At 44.9% G+C, this 27,291-nt stretch overlaps 2 protein-coding genes across 4 annotated transcripts in view; one reads left to right on the forward strand and one right to left on the reverse strand.

Annotated features, from left to right (window-relative positions):
- Positions 1–18,844, forward strand: part of SHTN1 (shootin 1) — a 592,071-nt gene extending 573,227 nt beyond the window's left edge. Inside the window, exon 17 of the mRNA XM_085603138.1 lies at positions 13,369–18,844. Coding sequence (XP_085459264.1) covers positions 13,369–13,588 — 220 coding nt within the window. The 3' untranslated portion in view covers positions 13,589–18,844. The remainder of the gene's footprint in view (positions 1–13,368) is intronic.
- ENO4 (enolase 4) overlaps positions 18,838–27,291 on the reverse strand; it is a 506,130-nt gene continuing 497,676 nt past the window's right edge. For all 3 annotated transcript variants that reach the window (XM_085603160.1, XM_085603154.1, XM_085603150.1), the window contains one exon: positions 18,838–19,432. In XM_085603160.1, the coding sequence (XP_085459286.1) occupies positions 19,323–19,432 (110 nt within the window). In that variant the 3' untranslated portion in view covers positions 18,838–19,322. The remainder of the gene's footprint in view (positions 19,433–27,291) is intronic.

The following is a 27,291-nucleotide window of genomic DNA, read 5'->3' on the forward strand; positions in this document are numbered from 1 at the left end:
GGATCGGATAACACGGCGCGGTTAAGGTGCTCTTTCCCTAAGCGTCCGCCATCTTAAGCCGCTTGGCTATGCCCCCAGAGTACTGCCCACTTGCGTACTGCAGCAGCAGACTGAAAGACGTATGGACCTGCATATATTATATCAAGCACTGCAAAGCCAATAGGTGTGGCATTTGCTGCCAACTTCTGGCTTTACCAATGTTTGTGAATGCTTTTTGTAAATCTGTTCAAGGGGACTACTTTTTTGTGTAAGCGCACAGTGTGCAATAACAGAATGCAGTCACTCACAGAGTCAGTGACTCAAGTGGTTTGACCCCGTAACCCATGCTGTGGGGCGGAAAAACAATGTGAACGACATTAACAAACCAATGATGAAGAGAGCTGGCAGAAAGCCTTTTTAGTAAGCATACTATATATTTAATCTTGTTAAAACCAAAAGGTCTTGGGACACCCACTCCTTATAAAAGTTTAGTCAACACTTCTTAAAGCCTTAAATGTAAGCCGATCCGAATGGCTCATATTGTGTTATCCTTTATGCATACATGCGGATTTCTGTTATATATTTTTATGACCGCTTTAAATGTGGCCATAGGTAGTGATGTCCTAGCAGTCTTCATACACACACTGCAAGCTCGTGGCTGGTGGTTCTTTGTATCTGTATGTTAAACATTCAAACCAAATAGGCAAATGGCACCCTTGATCATATGGGCCCGCTCGTCTTTTAGCAGAATTTAACATACCAGCCCCTGGTAAAACGGCTCGTGTTATATTTTAGCAGATGAACCAGACATTCTCGTCACTGCCTTTTCCCCCAAATAACGAGTACTTCACGACAAATGTAGAAAGAAATAAAGTGTCTTATATACTCAACATTTTGGATATTTTTGCAGGTAACCTATTTACCCCGTCACATTTTCATTTCTCTCCACTGGAAAGCGGTAAATATGATTGCCTCTTTATCCTTTATTTTTTTTTAATTTCCATTTTTTTACAGCTGCAAAATGGACTTTAACTGGTGGCTGCGCATCGGTTTTTGGATGGCTGCCACGCAGTAATGCGGCCTCCCGCTGCGTGCCCTGCAAAAGACGCCGACTTTGATTCCCCAGACTGTGTTAAATAGTCCAGCTGTTGAAAATCTGCAAGACGGTTGCCTTCGAAGTGAAATGAAACGAACTTGGCATTCGCCGCTTTTGAGATTTTTTTCTGTACCCTTTTCTCCCGGTGTTTAGCAATCAACTTTCTATAGGCCGCATTTTGTAAAATAACACACTAATTGTTGCGCTCTTTAATAGTTGTCTTTGCTGTTGAGCTCCAATTTGACCAGACCCCCTGTTTACTGCGAGGTTAAGCTGCAGTAGAAAAAGAGAAACGCGCTTTTTGTCCCCTGTGTTAATTTTTACAGGCAGGATTTTAGACACTGGGGTGTGCAAAGCAACTGCTTCCTGTAGGCTTAGTTTCTGAATTGAATAAAAACAATTCCGGTTCCCTCTTACCCCTAATTTCTTGTTCCTTTCAACTCCTGCGGTGTTTTTAAAGGTTCGTTTGTTGTGGAGTTCAACATAATGGGGTTGGTTGCTGGTCTTTTTTTTAATCTTTGGCTTACCTCTGTTAACCCCATCCTAATCATTGTGTTCAGAAGAGGTGCATGGGTTAAATTCACCTTAATGACGCCTTTAATTCACCTTAATGAGAAACCTATTTTTTCGATTCAAATAGGACGGCAATCCAGTTGTTCGATGTTTGCTTTAGGCAGAGAAAAGGGCATCCATATACTGCTGCTGCCATTGAATTTTGGGAGTGGTTTGTTTAGGTTACAGCCGGTAGCATGTGTAGCCACTGTTGAGAAGCGCAAAGGGGTTGGTCCAAACGTATGTTACTGGATTTTGAGTTGGAACCTAAAGTTTGAAGTCCCAGCTCGAAACGGGGCATGCTGTTTGGTGTTGTGCGTTCAGATGCCAGATTTTATTTATATACCACTTAATACTATGAGTTGTAAGCAGCCCAATTTATAGAGTATCAGAGAAACCCGTTTGCCATACATAGTGCCAATATAGGCAACTCAACCAACATGAAGAACATAGCATGCACATCAATAAAAAAAACACACAAGACATGTTTGTTGGGAAACATTTTGCTGCAGGTTTTATTTCATACCAGAAATATGCCAACGGGGTGGGTTAACTTACGGGCGCTCCAAGGGTGTGTATTTATTCATGCCCCCTGCAGGAGCGAATCATCATTCCTTGTCTAGGCATTGGCTGGTGGCCAGTGTACAGTACCACATAAATATATAAATAAATGGCCATAAAGTATAAGCGCTCCGAAATAAAAACCACTGCCTTCTACTTCCTTCTCGCTTCCATATTGACTTCGGATTGCTCAAGCTCTTCTCTTTATGCGTGTTTATGTTCTGCATGTGTCGAAGTACAATGCCAGTTGCTTTTTTTTTTGTGTAGAAATCTTTATTGAATTTTACAATAAAATACATAGTAATACAACAATTAGCAAAACAATGAATTGATAAATACTTAAGTAATATTGTAGGAGTAAGAAGATACATAAAATACTTATTAATGATAAATATGGACGAATAAATAAGGAATCATGTATAAATATTTAAATAAGTGAATAGATAAATAGTAGAAATATCATGTATAAGAAATTGATATTGTATATATTAGATAAAATACGAATGAATCTAAATGTAAATAAAAGACTAACTTTATACGAGATAGTTATATTTATAAGATTAGGACACAAAAGTTTAGGGAAGAGTAGAAAGTTGGAATGGAAAATGAAAGGAAGATGAAAATAAGAGAAAGGTGGTAAACGTTGAAGAATAGTATGAAAGAATAGTGAAAAGAGTAGAGCCAGAGTAAGGGGGGGAGAGGAAGGACGGGGGTAAGGAAAATGAAATGGTAAAGGGAGAAGGAAGAAAGAAAGAAAATGAAAATAAAAAAGAAATGGTGGAGAAAGCTTAATATACATGGATGTAAAATAATGATTAAATTGATTTGGTTGTTTGCATTAGGAGAGAGAATGGAGTTGGCAGTATCATCAATTTCAGCTTTTAAAAAGGGAGACCAAGTTTGGAGAAAAATATCCGCTTGGTCCTGGAGGTTATAGATCGTGCGTTCATGTAAGGCCGTCCGCATCATTGTCACCGGCCATTCTTCCTGTGAGGGTGGGGATGGTGACTTCCAATGACGCAAAATATAAATTTTAGCTGTAGCTAGTGCAGTATGTAGGAGACAAATTTGCGGTTTGGAATGCTTTGGAAAATGACGTAAATCGTGCAAAAGAATGGTGGCAGATTTAACCCAGCTGCATGATAGCTGCAATGAAACCAATGGTATTTGTATCAAACACATTTTCTTAATAAATCTGAACTAATGCCAGTAATGAATTTATCTGATGGAGACTTCTAGCTGCAGATTCCTTACCTTTGAATTTCCCAGGCGTTGAACATTTGTGGGAGCAGTGCCCCTGCACACCGTCAGGTGACTCCGTTCAGTCGTTGATGTTGCGGTCACCTATAAAAGCCCCATCCAGGCGCAACATGTCAGTTGCTTTCTTTCCGCGCCAGCAACTCCTCTGTCTCTTTTTGACAGACCTTTTTTCTACATTTTGTCGAGGATTTTTCATTGTGTTGAGGGATGACCTCTAGAAAGGTAGGGTTTAAGCTATGTGGTGCATGTCACTTTGCCATGTCGGTTACCAACCCGTAAAGTTGTGGTCACGTTGCCGGACCATGGCTCCAAAGTTTTTGAGGGAGCGGTCCCTAAAGCTGCTTTCGGCCTGGCAGTCTACTCAATCGAGCACAACTCCTCGGAGGTCCCAGTCGAAAAAGAGATCACAGGACCTCTCGAGGAGCCCCAAGTCCTCTTCTTCGCACTTGAGGTCACTTGGGGAAGAGGCACAAGAAGTAGTAGTAGTAGTCTAAGCAGAGTTCGACTTCACCTCCTCCGTTAAGGATTTATGAGACAAGTGAGGAACATAGACATTCCAGACACGCAGCAGGAACCAGGTTCAACTTCAGGAATCCCTCCCCCCCCCCCCCCCCCCAGTTTCCAGGAACTAGTGACCCCCGCTCAAGTAAAATAATTTTAAGTCCACGTGCCAAGTATCTGAGCTGGCTGACCCCTCTGGTGCACCTTCAGGCCCACAGGGTCTGAAGATGCCCCAACAGATTCCGCACCGACTGCTCCGGTCTCTGCTCATTTGGCATCTCAATGATCTGATTCCAGATCCATATCTGTACGAGTTGTGCCAAAAGCGAGCTTTCCCGACGCCGATCCCAAAGTCAATGCTCCGGGCTCTGCCAGCCCATTCTGATTCCCAACTACTCAGAGTTGGATCAGCATTGGTTGACGTCGACAGAGCCCAGAGGCTCTAGGACGTTATCTGTCTCTGGACCTTTAAAACAGTTAGACACTCCTGGTGAGAATTTGGACTGGTATGAGTAGCTTGTGGAGGCTAGTGGTCAGGACACCTCCCCAGATGCAGGTATGCTCTTTCCACCTACTGTGGCTATGGAGGGGGAGCTTCTTATGCTATGGTGGTAAGCGGTGTGAGGATTGGACTGAACCCATAGAAGCATTGAAGGCTTCGTTTAAAATGAGGGCAGCAACAAGAAACAAAAGGCAGATAGAACAGTGCGCCCCTAATCATAAGGAATTTGACTTTCCACAAACAACTGATGTGGCAAGAGCTGAAATTGGAACTTCCCATTTCTACATAATTTGAGAAATGACCAGGTCCAGGTCCTGTAGAGAACCTCTGAAACTTTTGGGGTTTGAAACGCATTGACCCACGCCCCTGAGAAAGGGCATTCGCAGCATTAGTGTCTGGGAGAGATCTAGTATTGTAACCACTCTCCACACAACAGCATTCTAAGCTTGAGTCATCAAGGCAATACACAATGGCTGGATATATTATACATTCTAAAAGTGAATTTTCAGCCATGTGTCTTGTGTGTCAGTAAATGACTGGTCAAATATGTTATGTATATAAACATGTCAGTAAGTTTGTACATGTTATTTATGTAAACACAATTGTGATCTATGTATGTTTGTATTAGGTGTTTTTACAAATTAAGTGTTGCCCTTCATGAAGACATGCTTTAAATGCAAAAAACATTTTTCTGAAAAAGACAAAAGTGGAATAAATCACAAGGGCTAATGAATTAAGGGCCTAGGTTCTTTAATTTTTGAACAATTGAAAAATAAGGCAACTAGATATTTTGTTAGTATAAAAATGGTGGTAAAGAGGGCAGCAGAGGTCCTTGGCCTGGAACTGCCCTCGGTGCAGTTCAAGACTAATCTCTTGACTGAAGTGCCTCAGCCTGGGGCTTCCTCTTCTGAACCCCCTTTGCCTTTTAATGAACCACTAACGGATGTCCTTCTAGGTTCGTGGTCCAAGCCTAGCACAGGGACTCCTGTGAACAGGACTGACACACCACCATCGTCCTGCCCTAGGCGATCTAAGTTTCGTCAACCAACATCCAATCCAACCCCTGAGAGCTTGGTGGTCAAAAGCCTCAATGTCCCACAGTGCATTGCCACCCTGTCCGGACAGGTAATCCGAGAGGGTGAATGCACTTGGGAAGATGTTTTCTTCTGCCAGCCTGGCATTGCGGTTGGTGAACACCACATGCTTTTTGGGCCATTACTCACACACACTTTGGGAAACAGTGGCGCAAGTGCTTCCACGGGTCCCAGAGGTCTCGGTAGTGCTCCCTCAGGCAGTAAAAGATGGGAGAGATGCAGGTTTAGCATTGGGTGTGGTTTGGATACGATTGACTCGCTGGGTAGAGCGGTTTTAACCACGGTGGCCTTGCGGCGCCATGCCTGGCTAAGAACATCTGGCTTCTCGGGGGATGTCCAGGCTAATCTCAGACATGCCCTTCGATGGGATTCTTCTCATCGGAAAAAAGGCAGACTCCGCATTGGAGTGCTTCAAGGATTCGCGGGGTACGTCCAGATCCTTGGGCCTCTAATTGACACCTCACCCCCAGTCTGCCTTTCGTGGCACTGGAATGGGTTTTCAACCACATCACCCATACCCCAGCCACTGCCCTGCGCAGACTTCCCAAGTTGTGCAAGGGCGGGTAAGCTGTGCATTTTGACCTTGTGGGAATGGTAGCCAGAAGTCCTCTGCCAACCCCCCCCACCCCCCAGGAAGCTGCAGGCTCTAAGCCTTCCTAATTTGGTTCTGCCAGACCATTGGTTTCCAGATGGGAGAATCCAACATCTCCTCAACTGGCAGTCCATAACATCGAACAAATGGGTCTTACAGATCATTCAGGCTGTTTACTCTCTCCCTTTTCTATCTTTTCCTCTTCCTTAACTGACATCTCAAGGACGGCTGGCGTAGGTTCATCTTGTTTAGCTCAGAGGGAAGTGACCGCTCTCCTGGCCAAGGGGGCTATAGAGAAGGTTCCGATTTCAGAAGTAGGCAGTGGTTGGTATTCCTGCTATTTTCTGATGCCCAAAAAGAGCAAAGGTCTTCGGATCATCAATCTCTTCCTCAAAAAAGAGAAATTCAAGATGCTTGTTTGCTCAGGTCTTTTGATTGCCCTAGACCAAGGAGACTGGCTGGTAGCGTTGGACTTGCAGGATGTGTATTTTCACATCCCAATTCTGCCAACCCACAGGTGTTACCTGCGGTTCAAGGTAGGCCACAAGCACTTTCGGTTTACTGTACTATCCTTTGTTTTTACCAGCAGCCCTCAGGGTTTTCACCAAGGTGATTGCAGTGGTTGCAGCTCATCTGCGCAGGTTAGGGGTTCCAATCTTCCACTACTTCTACGACTGGCGGCTGAAGGCATTCTCACCCCAGACTGTTGTTTCTCACCTCCAGACTACAGCAGACATCCTGCATTCGCTGGGGTTAACTATAAACGTGCTGAAATCACACCTGACTCCTTCTCGGATGCTCCCTTTCATTGGCACTGTTCTGGACACATGTTTCGGGCTTATCCTCCGAAGCAGCAAGTCCAGGATATTCAGGTTATATCGATGTTTCAGCCTCTATCAAGGATTTCGGTGATAATGACTCCGAGGCTGCTAGTTCTCATGGCTTCCTGCATCCTGTTGGTAAATCATGCCAGATGGCGTATGCAGTCTCTGTAGTGGGACCTGAAGTTCCAGTGGGCGCAGCATCAGGGAAATCTCTCCGACAATGTCCAGATCTCAGCGGGAACTGCAAAGGACCTGCAGTGGTGGCTAACAAACCGCGATTGGGTCAGAGGCAGACCCTCTCCCTCCCCCAACCAGATCTCAAAGTAGTGACAGATGCGTCACTTCTAGGATGAGGGGCCATCTGGGAGAGGTGACGATCAGAAGACTCTGGTCTCTGGCGGAGTCGGGGGCTCCATTAATTTGTTGGAGCTTTGGGCTATCCAATTGGGGTTGAAAGCATTTCTTTCCTCTGTCAAGGGGAAGGTGGTTCAAGTGTTCACGGACAGTATGACCGCTATGTGATACCGCAGTAAGGAGGGCGGTGTGGTTCCTGGACCCTTTGTCAGGAGGAGGCCCTGCGCCTCTGGACATGGCTGGAACAGCAGGACATGTTCCTGGTGGTATAACATCTGGCAGGTTCTCTGAACGCCAGGGCAGACAAACTCAGCCGTCGATGCCTAGCGGATCACACGAATGGTGTCTCCATCCGGAGATGGTGCAAGGTCTCTTTCAACAATGGGAAGAGTCTTGGCTAGGTCTGTTCACCTCCGAAGAGAACGTGCAATGTCAGCAGTCTTGCGCGTTGGAGTTTCCAAGGCAGCTATTGCTCAGCTACGCTTTTCATCACGAGTGGCATTTAGGGCTCCTGTATGCCTTTCCGCCCATACCACTTCTGCCTAGAGTTCTCAAGAAGATCAGGAACAACCGGGCCAAAGTCTTTCTTGTGGCTCCAGACTCTGGTATCCTAAGCTTCTTCGAATGAGTGTCGATGCTCCGATCAGTCTGCCCATTTGGGAGGATCTTGGGTCGCAGCTGCAGAGGAGGGTCCTTCACCCGAACCGGTCAACTCTCTGCCTACTTGCAATGAGATTGAACGGTGACAGTTGAAAGCTTTTGACCTACTTTCTGAAGTCTGTAAGGTTATCTTGGCGGCCAGGCGGCCCTCCACCAAGATGGTATATGCCTGCTGTTGAGAAGGTTGCGACCAGGGGTGCCAGTCGTAGACATCTGCCAGGCTAAAACTTTAGCTTCACTGCATACGTTTCCTAAACACTACTGTCTGGTACCCAGGGATAGCCATTTTGCCCGTTCGGTCTTCTAGACTTTCTAGTCTAGAAGGTTGCTTCCTTTTCAAGGCCCTAGTTTGGACACACACTAGTCGGTTCACTTCATGGCTCTGCGCTATTGGTGTGGAAAACGTGAAAAGTAACTCGCGTCCGCACACCTGGGTGGTGCCTATATAGGTGACTGCTTTGTCACATCCAGCACCAGTGATGCCGCGAGAATCCAAATGGGGCCACCCAACGTCATGCAGGGGTACTGCGAATGCAAAAGTTTCCATATTCAGTCTGATGCCTGGGAAATTCAAAGGTAAGGAATCTGAAGCTAGATATGCTCTCTACCAGATAATACGTTATCTAAGGTAAGTAACTTGTTTGTTATGACATGCACCCAGAGGGCACCTTGTAGGTGCCCCCTGAAAACCTTCTAGTCCTTTAGTGTGCCGGCTGACGTGTATTATCCAGCCTGCCCCCACAGACTAGTTTCTGACCACCTGCAGGTTAGAGCCCGTGCTATCAGAAGCCAGAAACAATGCTTGCAAAGGAGGAAGATGTTCACATCTTCAACAGGATGGCTAATGAAATCCGCATATCAAGGACAGTGGCTTCAAAGCCTCTGCTGCCTTGCATATCGGACAATGGCTTCCCCCACCCCAGCTCTGGTGAGCACCACCCCCTGCCCTGAGGCCCATTTGGCACCAGAGAAGGTGGGAAAATTAGATGGGTGTTCCACGCTAAGGTAGGCCACCTGAAGTGGACAGTCGAGAAAGGGTTTTACCATCTTGGATTTGGTGAAACTAGGAACTCGGTCATGATTATGCCCACTCTCCACAGGAAGTAGTCACCCTAGGGGTAAGTAGCTCATGGCTACTACCCGGCACTCCCATAAACACTCCTAAATTCAGTGTTTGTTGTCCCACTGACACCAGGAACTCTGATTTGTCTACCAGGGAACCAAAGAACAGAAGGGAGCAGTCACAACAAGAACTGAGGACTTACCCCGAATTTGACACCAAACCCTGCCTTGCTGCAGGGAACTGGTCAATTGCACAGACCAAGTTCGTCCAAAAACTGTGCATCCTCCCAAGCCCATGGAGGACTGTCCAACACTTCAACAACCAAGCAGCATCTCCCTGGGGGTGGAGGAGCCATCCTCCTGCAGCTACCAACCGCACTTGCACTGTACCTGGACTTGCTGACCATGGGGTCTACCAAGGGAGCATCTCAGCAAGAAGGTCTTTGCTGCACCATGAGGTAATATCCATCTCCCTACAGAGTCTGGAGACGCCAAGCCCTACAGGAACCGCCCAGCCCCAATACCCTGGGTACCAGAGAATTTGCCACAACCAAGGCTTGTGTGTCCAGTCTGGACACCACCAATGCCGAAACCGACCTGCCGACGTGGGTTTTTAGGATCACCGAGGCCAACACCAAGAGTGTCCCTGCTGTCCTGTTTTCTCTCCATTTCCTTTTCTCCAAAGCTAAGTAAGAGTGTCTAACCACAGCAACCACTCTGCCAAAACACCTCTGCACCTTAGCCCCCAGCCTGGGTTCACGAAAAGCAATTGCGTCCCTGTGCCCCAGAGACCCTCAAGAGCCGAGCCCCCCCTTTGGGTTCTGCCAGACTTGTCCCTAGGTCCCTACTTGTAGCCTTTCCTTTGCAGGCACCTTTGTCATTGACTTTACCACGTAGGGCTCAAGGCTGCCAATGTGACCACGTAGCGCTCAAGGCTGCCAATGTGACCAGTACATCTGCACCGGACATACCAGGGCAGGTAAACCCGAACTGCTCATGGTTTCTTGGATCTTGGCCCCAAAGCATCTCATGTCCCTAAAGGTATCTTCCAAAACTGTTTGCCAGTGTACCTGTGCAGTTTGTTTTCTCCCATAGGATAACATTACCGCGTTCGAGGCTCATACCTCAAAACCTTTATATTACTCTATTTTTTGAATACTGCAAAAATCTATAACTCCAAAAGTATTTACCGGATTCTGAGGATCTTGATGTCTAAAATTATATTAAAATGTGTTATTTTTCTAAATTGGTCTCAAGTTTCTTCTTGAGTGTGTGTCTCATTTATTGACTCTGGTTACTACAAATGCTTAACACTACTCTCTGCTAAGCCTAAACTCCTCGACCACACTATCACCAATAGAACACTTGGGATTAATAATTTAAGCCTTGTAAACCAATAAGGGGTGCCTGGACTATTTGCATGGTGTGCCCCTACATTGGTGCACTACATAAATAGTCCGCTTCCTACAGTGGATGGGTGGGTAAAAAGATGGATGTGTGGCTGAAAGGATGAGTGGATAAAGGATGGATGGATGGATGGGTGAAAGGATGAGTGGGCGAAAGGTTGGATGGATGAGTGGGTGAAAGGGTGGGAGGGTGAAGTGATGGGTGGATGAGATGATGGGTAGATGCAAGGATGGCTGAGTAAATGGAAATCTGAGAGGATGGATGGGTGAATAAATGACTGAATAAATTGACATTTGGGATGGATGAACAGATGAGTGAAAGGATTGCAGAGTAAATGGAACTTTTAGGATGGATGAATGGGTAGGTTGGTTGGTTTAAAGGATGACTTATTATATGGGGGATCTGGGTAGATGGATGGATGGATGCAGGGGAGTCCTGAACACCTGCTTTATCAGCCACTACGGGGGTGGGGACCTTTATGGGCCTCTTATCTGTAACTTGGCAGATACAAGCTTATAATTATCACTAAAAGAAAGGGGCTGATAGAAAAGGGGAAAAAAAGAACGGGTGAGTGGATGCATCAGTGAGTGAAAGGATGGGTGACTGGGTTAAAGGTTTGGTCTAAAAGGATGGATGGAGGAGTAGGTGAAGGGAGGGGTGGATGAAAGGATTGACGGATGTGTGGGTGAAAGGATGGAAGTAAAAGTGGGTGAAAGGGTGGGTAAAAGGATTGATGTATGGGTGAAGAGTCAGAGGGTAGATAATTGGATAGAAGAAGGTTAGATGGATGAGTGGGTGAAAGTGTAGGTGGGTGACAGGATGGATGGGTGAAATGGCTAGATAGGTGGATGAAAGGAAGGCACAGTAAATGGAAATTTGAGAGGATGGCTGGGTGGATGTACAGATGACAGAATACATGGAAATCTGATAAGATGGGTGGATAAAAAGATGGCAGTGTAAATGGAAATCTGAGAGGGATGGATGACGAATGAAAGGAGGGCAGAGTAAATTGTAATCTGAGAGGATGGATGGGTGAAAGGATGATGGAGAAAATAGAAATCTGAGGATGGATGGATGTATGGATGTGTGGGTGGATTTAAATGATGGCAGAGTAAATGGGCATCTGAGCGGATAAATGGATGGCAGCGTAAATTGTAATTTGAGAAGATGGATGGATGGATGGCATAGTAAATGGAAATCTGAGAGGATGGATGGCAAAGTAAATAGAAATCAGAAAGGCTCAATGAAGAGATGGGTGAAAGGATCAAAATTGATGGATGAAAGGCTTTATTGATGGATGGGTAAGTTAAATGATGGATGTATAGGTAGGTGAATTGATGTATCTGGATTAAAGCATAGATTATGGATAGAATGATGAAAGTTTAATGATGGATGAGAGTATGTAAAGGTTAATCATGGATATCAGTGGATGGATGGGTGAATGGATAAATAGATGTATTATTGGATGGAAGAAGCAAGGCAGCTCCTCTAGGGAGGTCTAGGCTCAAATATCTTGCTTGCTTGGTGCCATAAGAGCTTGGGTTCAAAGCCATGCTGAGATTCAACCTGAATTCAGCATGTTACACACACTCACTGCTCGACAGTGAGTGCTCAACCCACTAGCCTTAGAGTTAGCAGATGCCTCTCTGGAGACAACCGTAATACTATTGGGAACATTGACGATCTTACTAATATTCCTGGGACACATTTCCTGGGCCTGGTTTTCTTAGAAAACTAGCTGGGCCTCTAAGTGTGACACACTTCTTTGAACTTAATATCCTAATGTTTAAAACTTAGTTTGTGGCGTTTAAGACAAGGGGGTTATTTTGAAGTGGGCTGGAGCAAAACGTCTGCCAAATATTGGCAGATCTCTACTTCCCACCTTATAGTTACTACTCCTCTTTTAGATGTGTGGACCTGAATTGTTTCCATTGGTAAAACCTCAACCCACCACAAGGTCAGAAACCCCTTTGTGATGGGCCAGCTGCCGCAGGACTGCCACCTGAAAGGAATGAATTCTTTCGGTGCCAAAGACAGTGATTACATGTTCTGGCTTTCCTATAGATGCCCACTTGTTCCCCTTGATGTTCTCTGACTGATCCATAATCAACTCGTATTTATCTTCACAAACGGTGTTATCAAACATGGTCTCTTTTACCTTAAAAGTTCACAACTGAATGTTGTGCCATGTGCTCTCTGTGATTGCTTTTTTTTCTGGCCCCCTGTGCCTCGGGCTCAAACCCTCTTATTCGGTTAAAACAATCTGAATGCTTCATGTGCAGTTCCACATATTTCTCCAGATCCAAGTATTACAGACTCTGAAATGAGTATTGGAAAGAGAGAAAGCAATCGAGGCAGAGAGGGAGATGATTTGGGATGTGCCTATGGTAGATGTTGGGATTATCCTTTTCAATAAAGCTGTTAGAGAGAGAATACAATTGGACGTTCCAAGTCTTCTTCTATTTGACCCCAGGAAGGATTCAACCAGGCTCACTAGGGACCTGTCTCTAGCTCGGAGTCTGCATATCCCCCACACCTCATGCTGCATATCCTCTAAGGAGTCGGTAATAACGAGTGGGAGCTCAGGCCAACTTGCTTGGCTTCCGCATTGGACTCTAGTTTGTACAGGGTTCAGCTTCTAAGCCACACCTTCAAATTCTCGTTGTAAAAAGGGTATCTGTGGCACATAGCACACCTTAGATGAATCCCTAATAGCTAACCGTTTTATAATTTACCATTTTAATTTTATGGGGTTTGTACTTGGCGGCATAGCGACATATCCCGAAAAACTCTGGGTACTTATAATCTTAAAATTATTCTCTATGTATTTATTGACTGTTGATCAACAATTTTTTTCTCTCAAGAACCGTATCTTGATCCAAAATGTTTGTTCTGAACTTTAACTTTATTTTTGCCTGTTCTAGGACGAAAACCACCACTGGACTTGAAAGCGTCACTGGAGATCAAATACGGCCGCCAGAAGCTGTACGAGAACCAGTTTCCCCAAGCAAAGTAAGGGCAGCTGAACTGCTGGCTAAAAAACGCAGGGATTCACAGGACGCCGTAGGAGAAAATGAGAAACACGTGCTTCAAGATAAAGTAGTTGACCAAAAAGTGAAAGAGCCAGACAGCTCAAACTGTTGACCTTGGACGGTGGAATCTTAAGGACACATGTTCTGGTGACCACATGGATTTATAGGGACCATACAAAAAAAAAAACAGCACAAACTAAGTTTTGACACTTACCATTGTACACGTTATTGGAAAGTATTGAAGCACCTTTAAAAGATGTGGTAATATGTATATGTGTTTTATTTCTTTTAATATTCGAAACTCACATCACAGCCAACCAGATTCAGTACTCAATCCTAAAAGCTGTTGCAAGGATCACAACTTCAAATGGTGAGCCACAATGCTCTGTTTTATCTTTCCTTTATTTGCCAGTTGTCTTCATGAATTAATCCACAACGCTACTTGGATTCTCAGTGAATAGGCATGTCTTAGTCAGGGGTGTAGCACCCATTGAGAATATTCAGATGACTTAGCAGTAATCTTCATTGAATTTATCCTGTCTTTGCTCTCAGTTTTAACATCTTGGGAGTGTACACTGTGGCTAATATTCAGATGGCATTCCTGTATCAATTTAGCAACTAATCTCTCACCATGAATAATCCTCTACATCCTTTGGAATGGGGGTGCAATGAAACAGGACAGTAAAGAGTAGGACACTGTTTAATTAAGTAACCACGGCATCACCCCTCTTTCTCATCCTAATCCTTGAATCATAAGGATATAGTAAAAATATACATTGAACATTTACTAACAAGTCAAACGTATACCTCACCTGTGACGTTTAAAACCTACATCAATAATTCAAACCTAAGTAAAAGACCGAGGCGAGCCACTCCAGACGTGGGCATAGCCCAACCGAGTTCAAGATTATAGTGTTTGAAAGGGGTGGGAGACGCAGAAGTGGCGGCCACCCAAAGCACCTAGGCCCATCCGGAAGGCAGCCTTGTTTCCTTTGTAGCACTCCTTTATTGGTGCGGTTTCATTTTACCTATGCATTTACTGTATGTATATATTTTTTAGCACGTTTCCACAGGAACCTATCGTCTGTTCGATCGCCGCTTAAACTTTGTGCTACCATGCAAGATATCCACTCCATTGTAAGATAAAAAGGGCATTGGAAAACACCCCGACCCAGTCATACAAGTAAAGATGTGCATACAAACTAACAGTGGCATATTGATGAGGATCGTAAGACTTAGTATTTTTGAAAGAACTTCCGCTTTAAGGCATACCGACCAATAAAGTGGACCAACATTAGGTTTTAAAACGAATGCATCCCAAACAGTCAAGGCGGATAACTTGTGAAACGCTGCCTAACCATCAGCATGCCTTAACAGTGTCTAGCGGGCATCTTTCCGACTTGTGCCAGACAGGCGGTTTCAGACGGACTGTGTGTATGCAAATCGATGCACTGGAAATGCTAGATAGGCACCAAATGACTTCAACAGCAACTAGTATTCTATATGGTGCCTTTTGGAAAAATACTTACATTTCTATGCAAAGCTATCCTTTTTAAGCCATGCACACTGTTGTACATCGTGTTCTCGTTATAAAATAAAATGTCTGCTGCCTTCTAGACCAAAACACTTTAATTTGCACCACAGAACCGGCGACAGGTACTAACAGGAATTGTTTATGGTGGGTGATTGTTATTATCTGACAGGTTTTTAAATTGGCTATTGAAATTGGTGTTTTTATTGTTTGTTGTTTCTTTTTAAGTGGTAATGTACTTGAATGCACTGTAAGAGTTTTGATGAAATGAGATTTAGTGAGGGTAATTTAACTATTAAAGAAAAAAAGAATGCTTTAGTTCTGTTAGATTGACTCTGCATGCAGCTGACAGTTACTTCTTACCTAAGGGCGAAAGAAAATTGTAGTAATTGCTGGAGGGAGAGTGTTTTTGCATGTGTACAGTAGCTAAGGAAAGGTCAACTTAAATGAGCAGGTTTTAGTCAAATGGATTTTTTATATTTATGGATTTTTATTATCATGCAAGTTTGATATGTAAATCCATTTTACAGATGAATTATTTTACTGTTTAGTCGGGGGGGGGGGGGGAGTGTACTTTATGCAGCATAGATAGTCCTACTCTGGACTTGAGAGAGAAATGTTGGCGTGATCTTTGTCTTGACACATTCTGCACATGGTTACCTTTTTGGTCTTTTCACAGGAGGGGAAGTGGCTAGAATGGGGGCTTTCGAACATCTCCAAAGCTTGAGTATGCAACAAATGGCAACAATTTTCCAGTGCAGAAGAAGCTCTAGAATAAAGAGGTTTCATTTGGGGATGTAAAGTATTCAAGAGAAACCTAGAACAAACTATTTACAGACACAGTAAGGAGTGCGTAATTGCCTTTGTGGGTACCTTTCCTGGTATATGCATTCTGAGCTGTAGTTTTCAATTGGCTGTCAATGCCAAAATGGCCCATGGATTCGTCACTCGCTTGCCATTAGATTTTCTTTTTAAATATCAAATGAATAGGAAGTTTAGTAAACATGTTTTTGGCAAGCTTTTGTGGGCAAGGGGCCGGTGAACCTCTAAAGATGTTACATCCCCAAGAAAGCAGCTGTAGGAGTTGCTGAAACGGTGGTGCAGTGGCTCTAGGCTTTCTAACGATTTTGCTTGTTTCAGGCTTTCTAGCATTCCTGATAATGTGAGAATGTTTACAAGGGAACAATGTAAAAGACTTGAGTAACATGGTGCTATCCATTAATAGAAATCTGTAATGTGTCAGCAAACAGATGTTCCTTTTGCAGACAACTATCTGTGATGTTTCCCTGTATTAAAGAGGTGTCTTTTATTCACGGAAAGAAACTAGAAAAGAAAAAACGTCCCACATCTTATTTCCATCATTTGTCGTTATGGAATAGTTACAAACTACCACCACCCATCTTATAATGGTATTTTCAATACCTGTGGTTTTCCCCTAAATAGAATGTACTTTAATTTATAAACGGAAAGCAAATAATTCTTTATTAACTCAACTGAAGCAGTTGGTAACATTAAGCTGTAATTGGTAGTTTTCAGAATCCTAAAACGCGTTCATATTGGGAACGTTAGCCGATGTGAATATTTCAAGTTTAGAAATAGCAAGCAACCTGCAGTGCAACATCCAGTAGAATGTTTCCATTTATGAGGATGGTGAGAATGTTTAAGGAACATTAAAAATAAAACCATCACCTTGACAAGGCTTCAGACTATGGTCACTGTTGCGCTTTGTAACGGTCTATTGAAAAAAATGTGTCTTGTGAGTTTGGCTAAAGCCAAGAACCATTCCACTCAGCATCCTTGGCCCCCAACTGCTCATTGAGGGATTATGAGGTTAATCACTTGAATAGACAGAAAGCCAAACTTTATAAAGAGGGGACTTTTACAAGCAAGTCTTGTCATTGGCTGAAGTCATTCTGACTCTAATTAGTGGATGATCAAATAAACTCAAGCCTATTTTGTTGTATTGGTTGATACAGAGAAACCTTGCTGGGAAAAAAACCTATTTTAATAAGGAGTGAAGAGTGAAGTGCAGCAGGAAGGGGGTTTCAGTGGAAAAGGACATGATCATACATGTGCAGAACCCACTTTCAGTAAAAGCCACTATGATGGAAGTTGTCATGCCAACTCAAGGGATAAGAATTGTGATAAAACTAAGCCTCATCACATTAGAAGATGAGAGGAGCTTGGATTGAGATGGAGGTAAACCTTAGCTGAAAAGTATTTGCATCATCACCAGATTCAAGCACTCGAACAGACACAACCCTAGACCAGACTTCAGTTTAGTTATCAAACATTTGGTGGTAGGGGCTTCTCTCCAGGTGGACTGCACTGTTGTGTGCATTAGCATGCCACTTATGGGTTATTCATTCTTTTGAAGTCATTGTATTAAGGTTATTTGGTTTCTATACCTGTTGCATCAGAACTGCAGCTCATTTGTACACTAGATTTCTTGTGAAGATGAATTGCGACTGTCTTTTTCTCCAACAACTTTTTGTATTGACTAAGATATAGTTGGATGATATTTTGGACTAGAAGAGAATGCTAGACTCAGGTCATCAACCAAACTGCTTTCGATGATATGAAACGATTTGTGGCAGGGAAGGATCATCTAGGGGGTGGGTAGCCAATAGAACCACACTTTTCTTTAAATCTAGCGAACCATTTGACAATCTTTTGCATACCCTTCCTACTACAGCCTACCAACAATTGAAATCATCCACTCTATTAAAAGCCTGAGGTCATTTTTTAACACGAAAGTGTCTATGAACACCAGAGGGAGAGAACTCAAACCACATTATATTTGTGCCCCTAGAATGTCTGTTGGGGTGTGGCTCATGCTGCATATCTGTGTAACGATCATATCCATTGAAAGATATAGCAACTTTATTTATGACTACATGGTGAACAACCTCTTCTGTTCTCCTCTATCCACTTCAAAAGCACAAAACAGCTACATTCCAGAGGAACAACCCAAAAGAATGGTTTTCAGTAAAAACAAAGTGAAACGCCTACATATGTTACTTTCAAACTTATTGTTAATACCAATGAATTTCAAAATGTAGCACATGAGAAGAAGGTCCACTGTAACTGCAGTAGAAAATAAATATTTTTGTATGCCAAAGGCCACTGCTCGCAGTTCTTTACTCAGGGTTTCCACAATCCAGATGCAAAGAAACGCTGTGGGGTGCACATTTCAGTGAGGTAAAGTAAGTTGTACTTGGTAAAGGTACTGCTACTTTGACCTTCTACTTATGTCTGCCGGGACACTCCTGGGAGTAGCCGTGCGCTTTACAAATACCCAGTAACATTAACATTTGAAAGGAAAATCCATTCTGAAGAGCTACGAGGAGTGAGGTGATCAGGGAAACATTTATTTCCTAAAAACATTTGTTAAACATCATTCCTTTGTTTTAGGTGGGGAGTGACTGTAGTTAAACACTATCAAAGAACTGCACTTTAACACCTTTGAACATGTTTTTGAGTGGTAAGCATTTGTAGAGTGTAGAAAAAGACCCAGTAGACTGCCAGCATAAGTGGACAAGTTCATGGTTTGCTACCCACTGCTCTAACTTGATATTGTTTTGTGTTGGTAAATCTGTTCCTATGCAATATTTTGACAAGATTGCACAGCCTCTATTCCAAGCAGGAGAGCTGCAAGAGACACTGGGCATCGGTATAAAAAAGATTCCAGCTTTGTCTACAAACTGGGCCTGAACGACTGCATGTAGTGCCTTTCTTATTATTTGGACTAAAAACAAATATTGATGGCAAATTGTCTTTAATTCTGTAACATTCAGATTTCTTTTGTAAGCTGACAATAAAAAAATATCAGCTCAACATTTGAATTTCTTTTATTACAATTTTCTAGTTTGGAAACATGTAAAGCCAGTTCAATAGGCTTTTGTTTTACAAGTTTTGGATGGGTGAAGTTTGTTTTTTAGCTTCTTTTCACATACCACTATTAATGGTGGATGCTAGCAGCATTGTGAAAATAATTGGGGAATTCGTCTTAACAAATTAACCCAAGACAATGTTAATTGACTCATTAGTCAAATATTATATGGATAAACAGGATTCCAGTCCAACACATCCGCTTTTCTAATCTTAGTTCCATAGCAAATTCTACTTGCAGAGGTTGGTAGATTCCAACCAAATAACTGGATTTTGAAATTGATGTAACAAGAAGTCGACTTAGACCAATTTAAATAGTGTTATGCCTGTCTTGAAACATTGACAAAAAGCTAAATTTAAAATGTGATAAGGCTGTTTTTTCCATTATAGATCTTCATCATGCTAGGTTGTGTATGGCGCTGATTTATTTTTCTTTCTCTTCACTGTCTGACTTCTGTGAGATATCTTCTGTAGTCCTAGGTGGAGTAGGCGTATCCTCTGGCAGCCCATGGAAATCACGCTCTTGTCTTTGACCTGAAAAGGATGTAAACAATCTCAGTAGAGCAAGATCCGTTTGAAAGAAGTGCATCAGAGATGCAGTTAAACCCTCTGCCATTTTATTTTTCGCGGGTATTCCGGAATTTAAAAAAAACAAAAAACTTTTAAGAACCTTCCCTCAACAAACCAAACTACACATCCATAATACTGTTCAAAAGGCTCCCATTAAGATTGCCAACCTTCCTCTAATAAGCATTCTCCCCTGTGCCAGCCTCCAATAGCTGACTCTATATCAGATCTGTTAACTGTTGCCCTCCCACCAACCAGCAATGTGCTTTCATTTCATTGGTGTATCTGGTCCAGAGGTTTTTACGTTCTTCAACTATCTCCTTTTTCACCAACAAATGGACATATGTACTACTTCAGATTTTGTCATTAAAAATAAATATATCCAGGTTTTCCATGAGTAAACCTGTGCTAACGCGTTGGGACATCTTTAGACTTGGTGTAAATGGTCCAGTGCCTATCTCTAAATTCTATGACCTCAATCCCAACAAACATGCACAGTACAGTGCAGCTATGATTTCACTAACAATAATTGTAACTGGTGCTAATATATGCTTACATGCTACTGCCATCATGTTATTAAATATTTCTGCATTTAAGGACTTAAAATAACCCTGCAACCTCGTCCTAAAACAAAGGTATTGAATATAATCTATTGCCATCACTTAATCTAATGTGACTGTAGTGTTCCGGAAGCAGTCTGCTGGTGGCAATGGACAGGTAATTTTGCTAATGAGATCTACATTTGTAGACCGATTTCGAGACACCATCAAGGGCTTTGTTAAAAGCTGGAATCCCACAGAACTCAAGTTCTTATCAATATTTCTACCCACGGAGGCGTGGCCTAGCAGCTCAAAATGGATTTTGAGCCTCTTTGTGCTTCTGCCCTGACTCAAAAAATAAGGCAGCATCCATTTGTCGACCTGGACCAGAGCACAGATTTGGCCTCCCTGGGACTACTCCTTCTGCTCCAGTTGTCATTGGTGAGAGAGAGGGGAGTAGGCACATCACCAGCCCTGCAGTGACACCGCGGGGCCTGGGAGGCAGCAGAGGCTCAGAGTGCTATGAGATTGGGTGGCGAACGCAAGACTAACCCTCGGGGAGGGGGATGGGCATCCTTCCTCCCCATCATATGTCAGTTGGTGGAGGCGCGGCACGCTAGAGGGTAGGAGGCAGCCGCAGAGGAGCGGGGATACTAGGCAGCCTGCTGGGGCCTAGGTAGCTCTGTCAGGCATCATTTGGAGAGCCCACGGCCTCCAGCGCCATGCCCCTCCATCTTAGGAGCAGCATACCCCGGACATCCAGTCTGGTGCGACTCATTGCTAGCCAGACCTGCCCAGGTAGGGGTCCGGACTGCAGGAGAGATTTTGGGCACAATGGGCGAGAGGCCTGGGCCGCAACGAGAGACCTGCCGCACAGAGGAGGCTCAGTGGATTAAGGGAATGGCTGAAGGCCTGCGAGCACCAGCGGCTTCAGGTGCCCCTCAGGAGCTCCAGAGGTGAGGCGGGCTGGCTGGAGACCGAGGTGCCTTGAGAAATGGCAGGCCCACTCAATTGTCCTCCTTATGGAGCTGTTGCAGGAGGACCCAGACCTGGGGGAGGCTGGAAGGGTGAGGGGGGCCAAGTGTGCATCCATCAAACCCTGTAGATGACATGCCTCCCCTCCGTGCCGTCTAGGCTAGATCCCTGGCTCTTCCACGATAAACAATTTAAGGATAAAATAAGGGAAAGAATGAAGCAATACTACCAAGACAATGTGTGGTCAGTTGACTCGGCATGTATGATATGGGAGGCTTATAAAAAGTTCATAAGAGGATACCCCAGGCCCTGGCGGGGGAAAGAGGAAGGGACCAAAGCTAGAATTTGAGGCCCTGGAAAAAGATCGAGGAGCTTGACGATAAAGTACTGAAAGACCGTATCCCTGACCCGCTCGTTAATCACTGAATTAGATTGAAACCACAAGAAATGAGGGACATAGTTGAGGAAAAGGCTTGGGCCTCAGGGGCACAAAGGCGACTATCACGTGGGTGACAAGGCTAATAAAATGATAGCATTGTTGGGGAAAAGGGATAAGTAATGATGTTGGGTCCGGGAGATTTGTACATCTCAGGGAACAGTGCATAAAACAGTAAGGGAGATTGCTGAGGCATTTGGTGATCACTATGAATCACTGCACATGTCCACCTCCATTAGAACAGAAACAGACTGCACTGAAATCCTGAGAGACATCTGTCTCCCCACACTATCTACTGAAGCGTGCACTACTCTGGAGAAGGACTTAAACAGTAAAAGAAATAACACAGGCAATCCGACACTTGCGAACTGGTAAGGCAGCTGGGCCTAACGGCCGAAATTTATAAGGGAGGCTGCTGCAGTGGCACAACATATACTCTATGTTCCAGAAAGCAGGGTCAGTTGGCAGACTTCCTAAAGATCAGCAGCTGGCTACGATAGTCATTCCCAGGTAAGGGAACCCCCCCCCCCCCCTGCTTCCATGAAGATTGGCTACTTGTACCGACCCATCTTGTTATTAAACAAAGTTGCTAAGGTGCTGGTGAAGGCCCTTGCGACCAGGCTTAAGGGAGCGATAGCTTGATCACCCTGATCAATCAGGCTTTATGCCCCATAAAAGCACCTGATTGAATCTGAGGTGCCTGTATGGAGTGTTACACATGACTGCTGATGAACTGGAAGAAGATGCAGTATGCTGTCACTAGACACTAAGATGGCGTTCAACAGCATTAAATGGAATTACCTTTTCTCTGTATTGGAGAGGTTTGGCCCACGGTTCTCTGCCTAGGTAAAGCTCCCAAACGTGGCACCACTAGCGAGGGTGAGGGTAAACAGGACTGTGTCCCGTCCTTTTGCCCTACATAAAGGCACGAGGCAGGGGTGCCCACTGTCACCTATGCTATTCGCACTGGCGCTGGAGCCTATGGTCGCCTGGGTCCGGCATGACCCGCTGGTGGCAGGCATTATGGGAAAAAGGTTGGGAGGGGAAAATCATTACATGCCGATGACATACTTCTCTATGCCATGCAGCCCTGAATCACTGTGGGCTGACTGCTTCATACATTTAATCTGTTTGGAAGTTATAATGGGTACCAGATCAACTGGGACAAATCCCCCCTGTTGTTCCCCTTGTCTGGGGTTGTCCCGACCCTCCCAGCTAGTGGACAATCCTTTCTAATAAAGGAAAAGTTTACATACCTTTGAGTAGTGATATCCAAGAACAGGAGTGAGTTTATGGCGGATAATCTACTCCAGCACCTAGACAGGTTGCGCAGAGACGTGACACACTGGAGATGACTGCCAGTGTCCCTGATGGGACAGGCAGTTTTGTTCAAAATTATGACCTTGCCACATCTACTATATGCTCTGCAGAATATGCCCTACAGCATTCTGATTGATTTCTCCAAAAAGTAGATGGCGAACTACGCAAGCTCTTATGGGACAGAGGCAGCACCAGGATAGCCCTCCATAGATAGCAGACAGGGGTATTTTGATGGGTGCCTGGCAATCCTATTAGAAAGCACTATTGGGCAGCCCAGCTGGTCACAATCAATGAGTGGGTGTTTGCAGGACAGGAAGAACCAGGGCACAGGATGGATCATCACACAATCAATTGCTATGGCACACACAGAGTAGTCTGCATTTGGCGGGAGGCCACAAGATTCCACGTATGGAGAGATAAGTTGATGGAGAGGACTCAACTGTGGGATAGTGATCTCCTAAAGGAGGTGGGGAATCTGAGCGGATTCAGTAAATGAAGCCTATTTGGGATAGACCACCTTGGGGACGGGTCAGGTTATAATCTCCTTTCAGGACTTACAAGTCGAACACCAGGTTACAGGGTCAGATGTTCCGTTATCTCCATTTGGACATGCACTTCAGGCTCACATCCTTGAATGCAACCAGCTTCCAGAATACACTCCCCTAGAAGACACACTTTTGCTAGACCCTATGACTAATAACGCCACCTCCCTGATATATAGAAAGATCATGAATAACACACCAGACACACAGGGCACCTAATGAGAGGCTTGGGAGACAGCCATGGGAACACAGGAAGGCGGCGATTGGCAGGAGGCACTCCAGAGCCCCAGGTAAGTTGCCATTCAGGTACACTTCCGTCTCATACAACTCTGTATCCTTCAACGGTCATACTCCTCTAGAGCCCCATACATCGGTTGGGCCACTGTGACATGGACCAATGCATCAAGGGCTGTTGAAGTGGATTCCTTTTTCCACATTCTATGGACCTGTCCAAGAATCCAGCAATACTGGGTAGCGATAACGAGAGTTGTCTGAGGTTGTGGGTCAGGCGATCTCGCTGGAGGCTAGATGGCACATACTGTGTGTGAAGAAGCATGGCCACTATATTTCAGGAAATGTTTGATGGTTTCATCAGCGAGGCAAAGAGGAACATAGCTAGGGGGGCAGAGTGACCCCCGCAGGTGGTGGATTGGGAGCTAGATCTTGATTGGTGTTGTACAGCCAAACAAGTGGTATTCCAAAGTCTGGGTTGCCTGTGAAAATGGGGAAGAGTCTGGGGTAGGTGGGTGGAGTACAGGGGGCACTTAGCTCTTATCCAAATAGGTCTGTGTAGGTGGGTCCGACACCTGGGTACTACTGGTATTAGATAGGGATATTGATGCCTATATACATACTTACAGCCTTGAGCGCAAATGTTGAAATGGTACTATCTGTAATCAAAGTCGCCCAATAATGCTGTATAATCATTACTATTCTGCTGAATAACTGGTTGATAAAAAGATTAAACACATTTTTTTTCCAGGGCCATCATCCACACCACATCAGATCAAAGTGTCCAACATGGTTATGCTTTGACTCTTTGGGTCTCTACCGGCACCCTCTGGTGCCCCTTCAGGCCCCAATGTGCAAGACTCCTTACATCTGGAGTACCGCAGGTGGTTTCGCCCTCAACGCCAGTTGGACCTGTCTCGCCTCCAGCTTCAGTTCTGAGGCATCACTTACCCCACCCGAATTTCTGCCTCCACAGGGGAGGACACACACACTACATTCCCTTTTTGGCACAGATTTTGAAAATGACTATGACCCAGGTGATGAGTTCGCTCACCCACCCCCAAAATGACAACTGGTGCAGTACTTTTAGGAGGCTAGTGGTCTCAATACCTCACTGAAATGGGCCTACTCATCTCCTGGACCAGCCACAGAGGGATTCTCTTCCTAAACCAAGGGTTATGCGTAGGGGGGCTGAAGTACTAGACCTCCAGCTCCCCACCTTGGATATTAAGACCAATGTTTTAATAGCAGTCCTTCAACCGGGGCAAATATTTTGGGAGCCTGTCCTTCCATTTAATGAAACATTGACAGATACTTTAATGGGGGCATTGGCAAAACCTCTTCCGGCCCCTCTTTCAATTCTCAAATTGCAAGGCGCCATCGCCCTGCTCCAGGTGACCCTGCATTTCTCTCGCAGCACCCTTCTCTGGAAAGTCTGGTTGTGCAAGCCAGTCTCACCCCAATACTTTCCCTACCACTTCACCCAACAGGAAATCTAAGCGAGTGGAGACATCTGGAGAATGGGTGTTTTCCTTCACCAGTTTGGTACTCTGATCGGTTAATGCCAGCTGCTTATTAGGAAGGTATTCCCATGCCCTTTGGAGCTAGATGGCACAAGTCCTCACTGGTATGCCTGAAGATCTCCGACCTATTCTCAGTCAGGCAATCCAAGATGAGTGTGATGCAGGCATGTTCTCCTCTCGTTTTTGCTTGTACACAACTGATTTCATCAGGCGGGCCATTCACTGTCATGCTTGGCTGCGAATGACTGGGTTCTTCAATGATTTTCAGTTCTCCCTGATGGACATGCCCTTTGTCGGGATGCACCTATTTGGGGGACAATGCTGATTCTGCTCAAGTGTTTTAAGGGGAGCATGGTTACCAATAGCTCCCTTGGCCTGTCTGCCACACCTCACCAACAAGACCACTTCGACCGCTCCTGTTGAGGCTTTGACAGAGGTACCCCATACTGTCCACCCTCCCCATGGAACCCAGCAGGTTCACAATTGAGGCCATGGTGCCCACTGTGGCCAAGGTCATAGGGCCCCTAAGTCTACCCCTGCTGGCCCACCTTCCAAGCCTCTTTAGTGTTCCCTTAAAGGATCATAATCAACCAGTGAGAAGCAGAATCCACCAATTTGTGGTGGCAGGCAATAACGGATGGGTGCTACAGATCATTCACAGGGGATATGTCTTACCATTCTCTACCGCACCTTCCACCAAGCAAATGTCTGAGGACCATCTGTTCATTTTGCGGCAGGAGGTGCAAGCCCTTTTGGCTAAAGTGATTGTAGAGAGGGTGCCAGTGTCATAAGTAAGACATGATTGTTACTACTCCTACTTTCTGGTGCCCAAGAAGGATGGGGTCATTTGTCCTATTATAGACCCTCTCAACTACTTCCTCCAAAAGGAGAAATTCAGGATGCTCATCCTGGCCCAGGTCTTGTCTGCCCTCTACCCTGGATTCTAGATGGTGGCTCTTGAACTGCAGGACACTTCCATATATATGTCCAGCCAGCCCATTGGAGTTACCTGTGGTGGACAGGAGCATTTTCAGATTGCTGTGCTCCCCTTTGGTCTCACCAGAGCTCTTTGAGCGGCCATAAAAGTGGTTGCGGTGGTAGTAGCTCACCATTAGAGGTCTATGGTGCCAGTCTTCCCCCTACCTTGATGACTGGCTGTTGGAGGGGAGCTCATCCCAGGCAGTCCTCAACCATCTCCAGACTACGGTGAGCCACGTGTCATCTTTGGGGTTCACTATCGACATGCTGAAGTCACACCTGACTTCTTCTCTGATGCTTGCTTCTATCAGAGCCATTCTGTACATGCTTTGATTTTGTGCCTTTCCTTCAGGAAAGGTAGTCCAGGACATTCAGGCTATGATCCCGATATTTCAGCCTCTGTCCTGGATTGCAGGAAGGTTGAGTCTGAGGCTACTGATATTAATGGCCACCTTCATCCTGCTGATCCAGCACGCCAGGTTTCGTATGCGAGTTCTACAGTGAGACCTGAAGTCTCAGAGGCCCCAACATAAAAGGGACCTCTCCCACCATGTTCAGATTTTGGAAGAGACCACAAAAGACCATAAAGGGTGGTTTTTGGATGGCAATTGGGTTGGCGTCAGCCAGCACTGATAATGGTGTCCGATGCATCGCTACTGTGTTGCGGCGGCCATCTGGGACGGATGTAGAACAAGGTCCTCAACTCCTCAATCAACACAGCCCACTTTCCCCAGAAATGGAAACCTGCAGATGTGAAGCCACTGCTGAAGAAGCCATTCGCAGACTAACAGAAACCTAAGAACTACCAACCTTCCTCCTTTCCCAGCCAAGATCATTGAGAAAGCCATCAACACCCAGCTCACTAGACATCTGGAGAACCAAAGCCTTTTGAACCCCTCCCAATTAGGCTTCAGAGCTAACCACAGCACAGTAACAGCCTTAGTCGCAGTCACGGATGACATCAGAATGCTGATAGACCACGAAGAAACAGCCCTCATCCTACTCGCCCTCTCAGCAGCCTTCAACACCATATTCCACAACCCACTGTTGAACAGACTCCACCAGATTCAAATCCAAGGAGCAGCCTACAAGTGGATTGCATCCTACCTTTCAGGAAGAATACTGGTCATCCTTCCACCCTACTCCTCACTTCCTAAGATCACTTGTGGGACACCTCAAGGCTCATCACTTAGCTCAACCCTCTTCAATGTATAAATAAAATGCCTGGCAAAAATCGCATCCTACCTTTTAGGAAGAATACTGGTCATCCTTCCACCCTACT

Source organism: Triturus cristatus, chromosome 1_2 (genome assembly GCF_964204655.1).
Source record: "Triturus cristatus chromosome 1_2, aTriCri1.1, whole genome shotgun sequence".
NCBI lineage: Eukaryota > Metazoa > Chordata > Amphibia > Caudata > Salamandridae > Triturus > Triturus cristatus.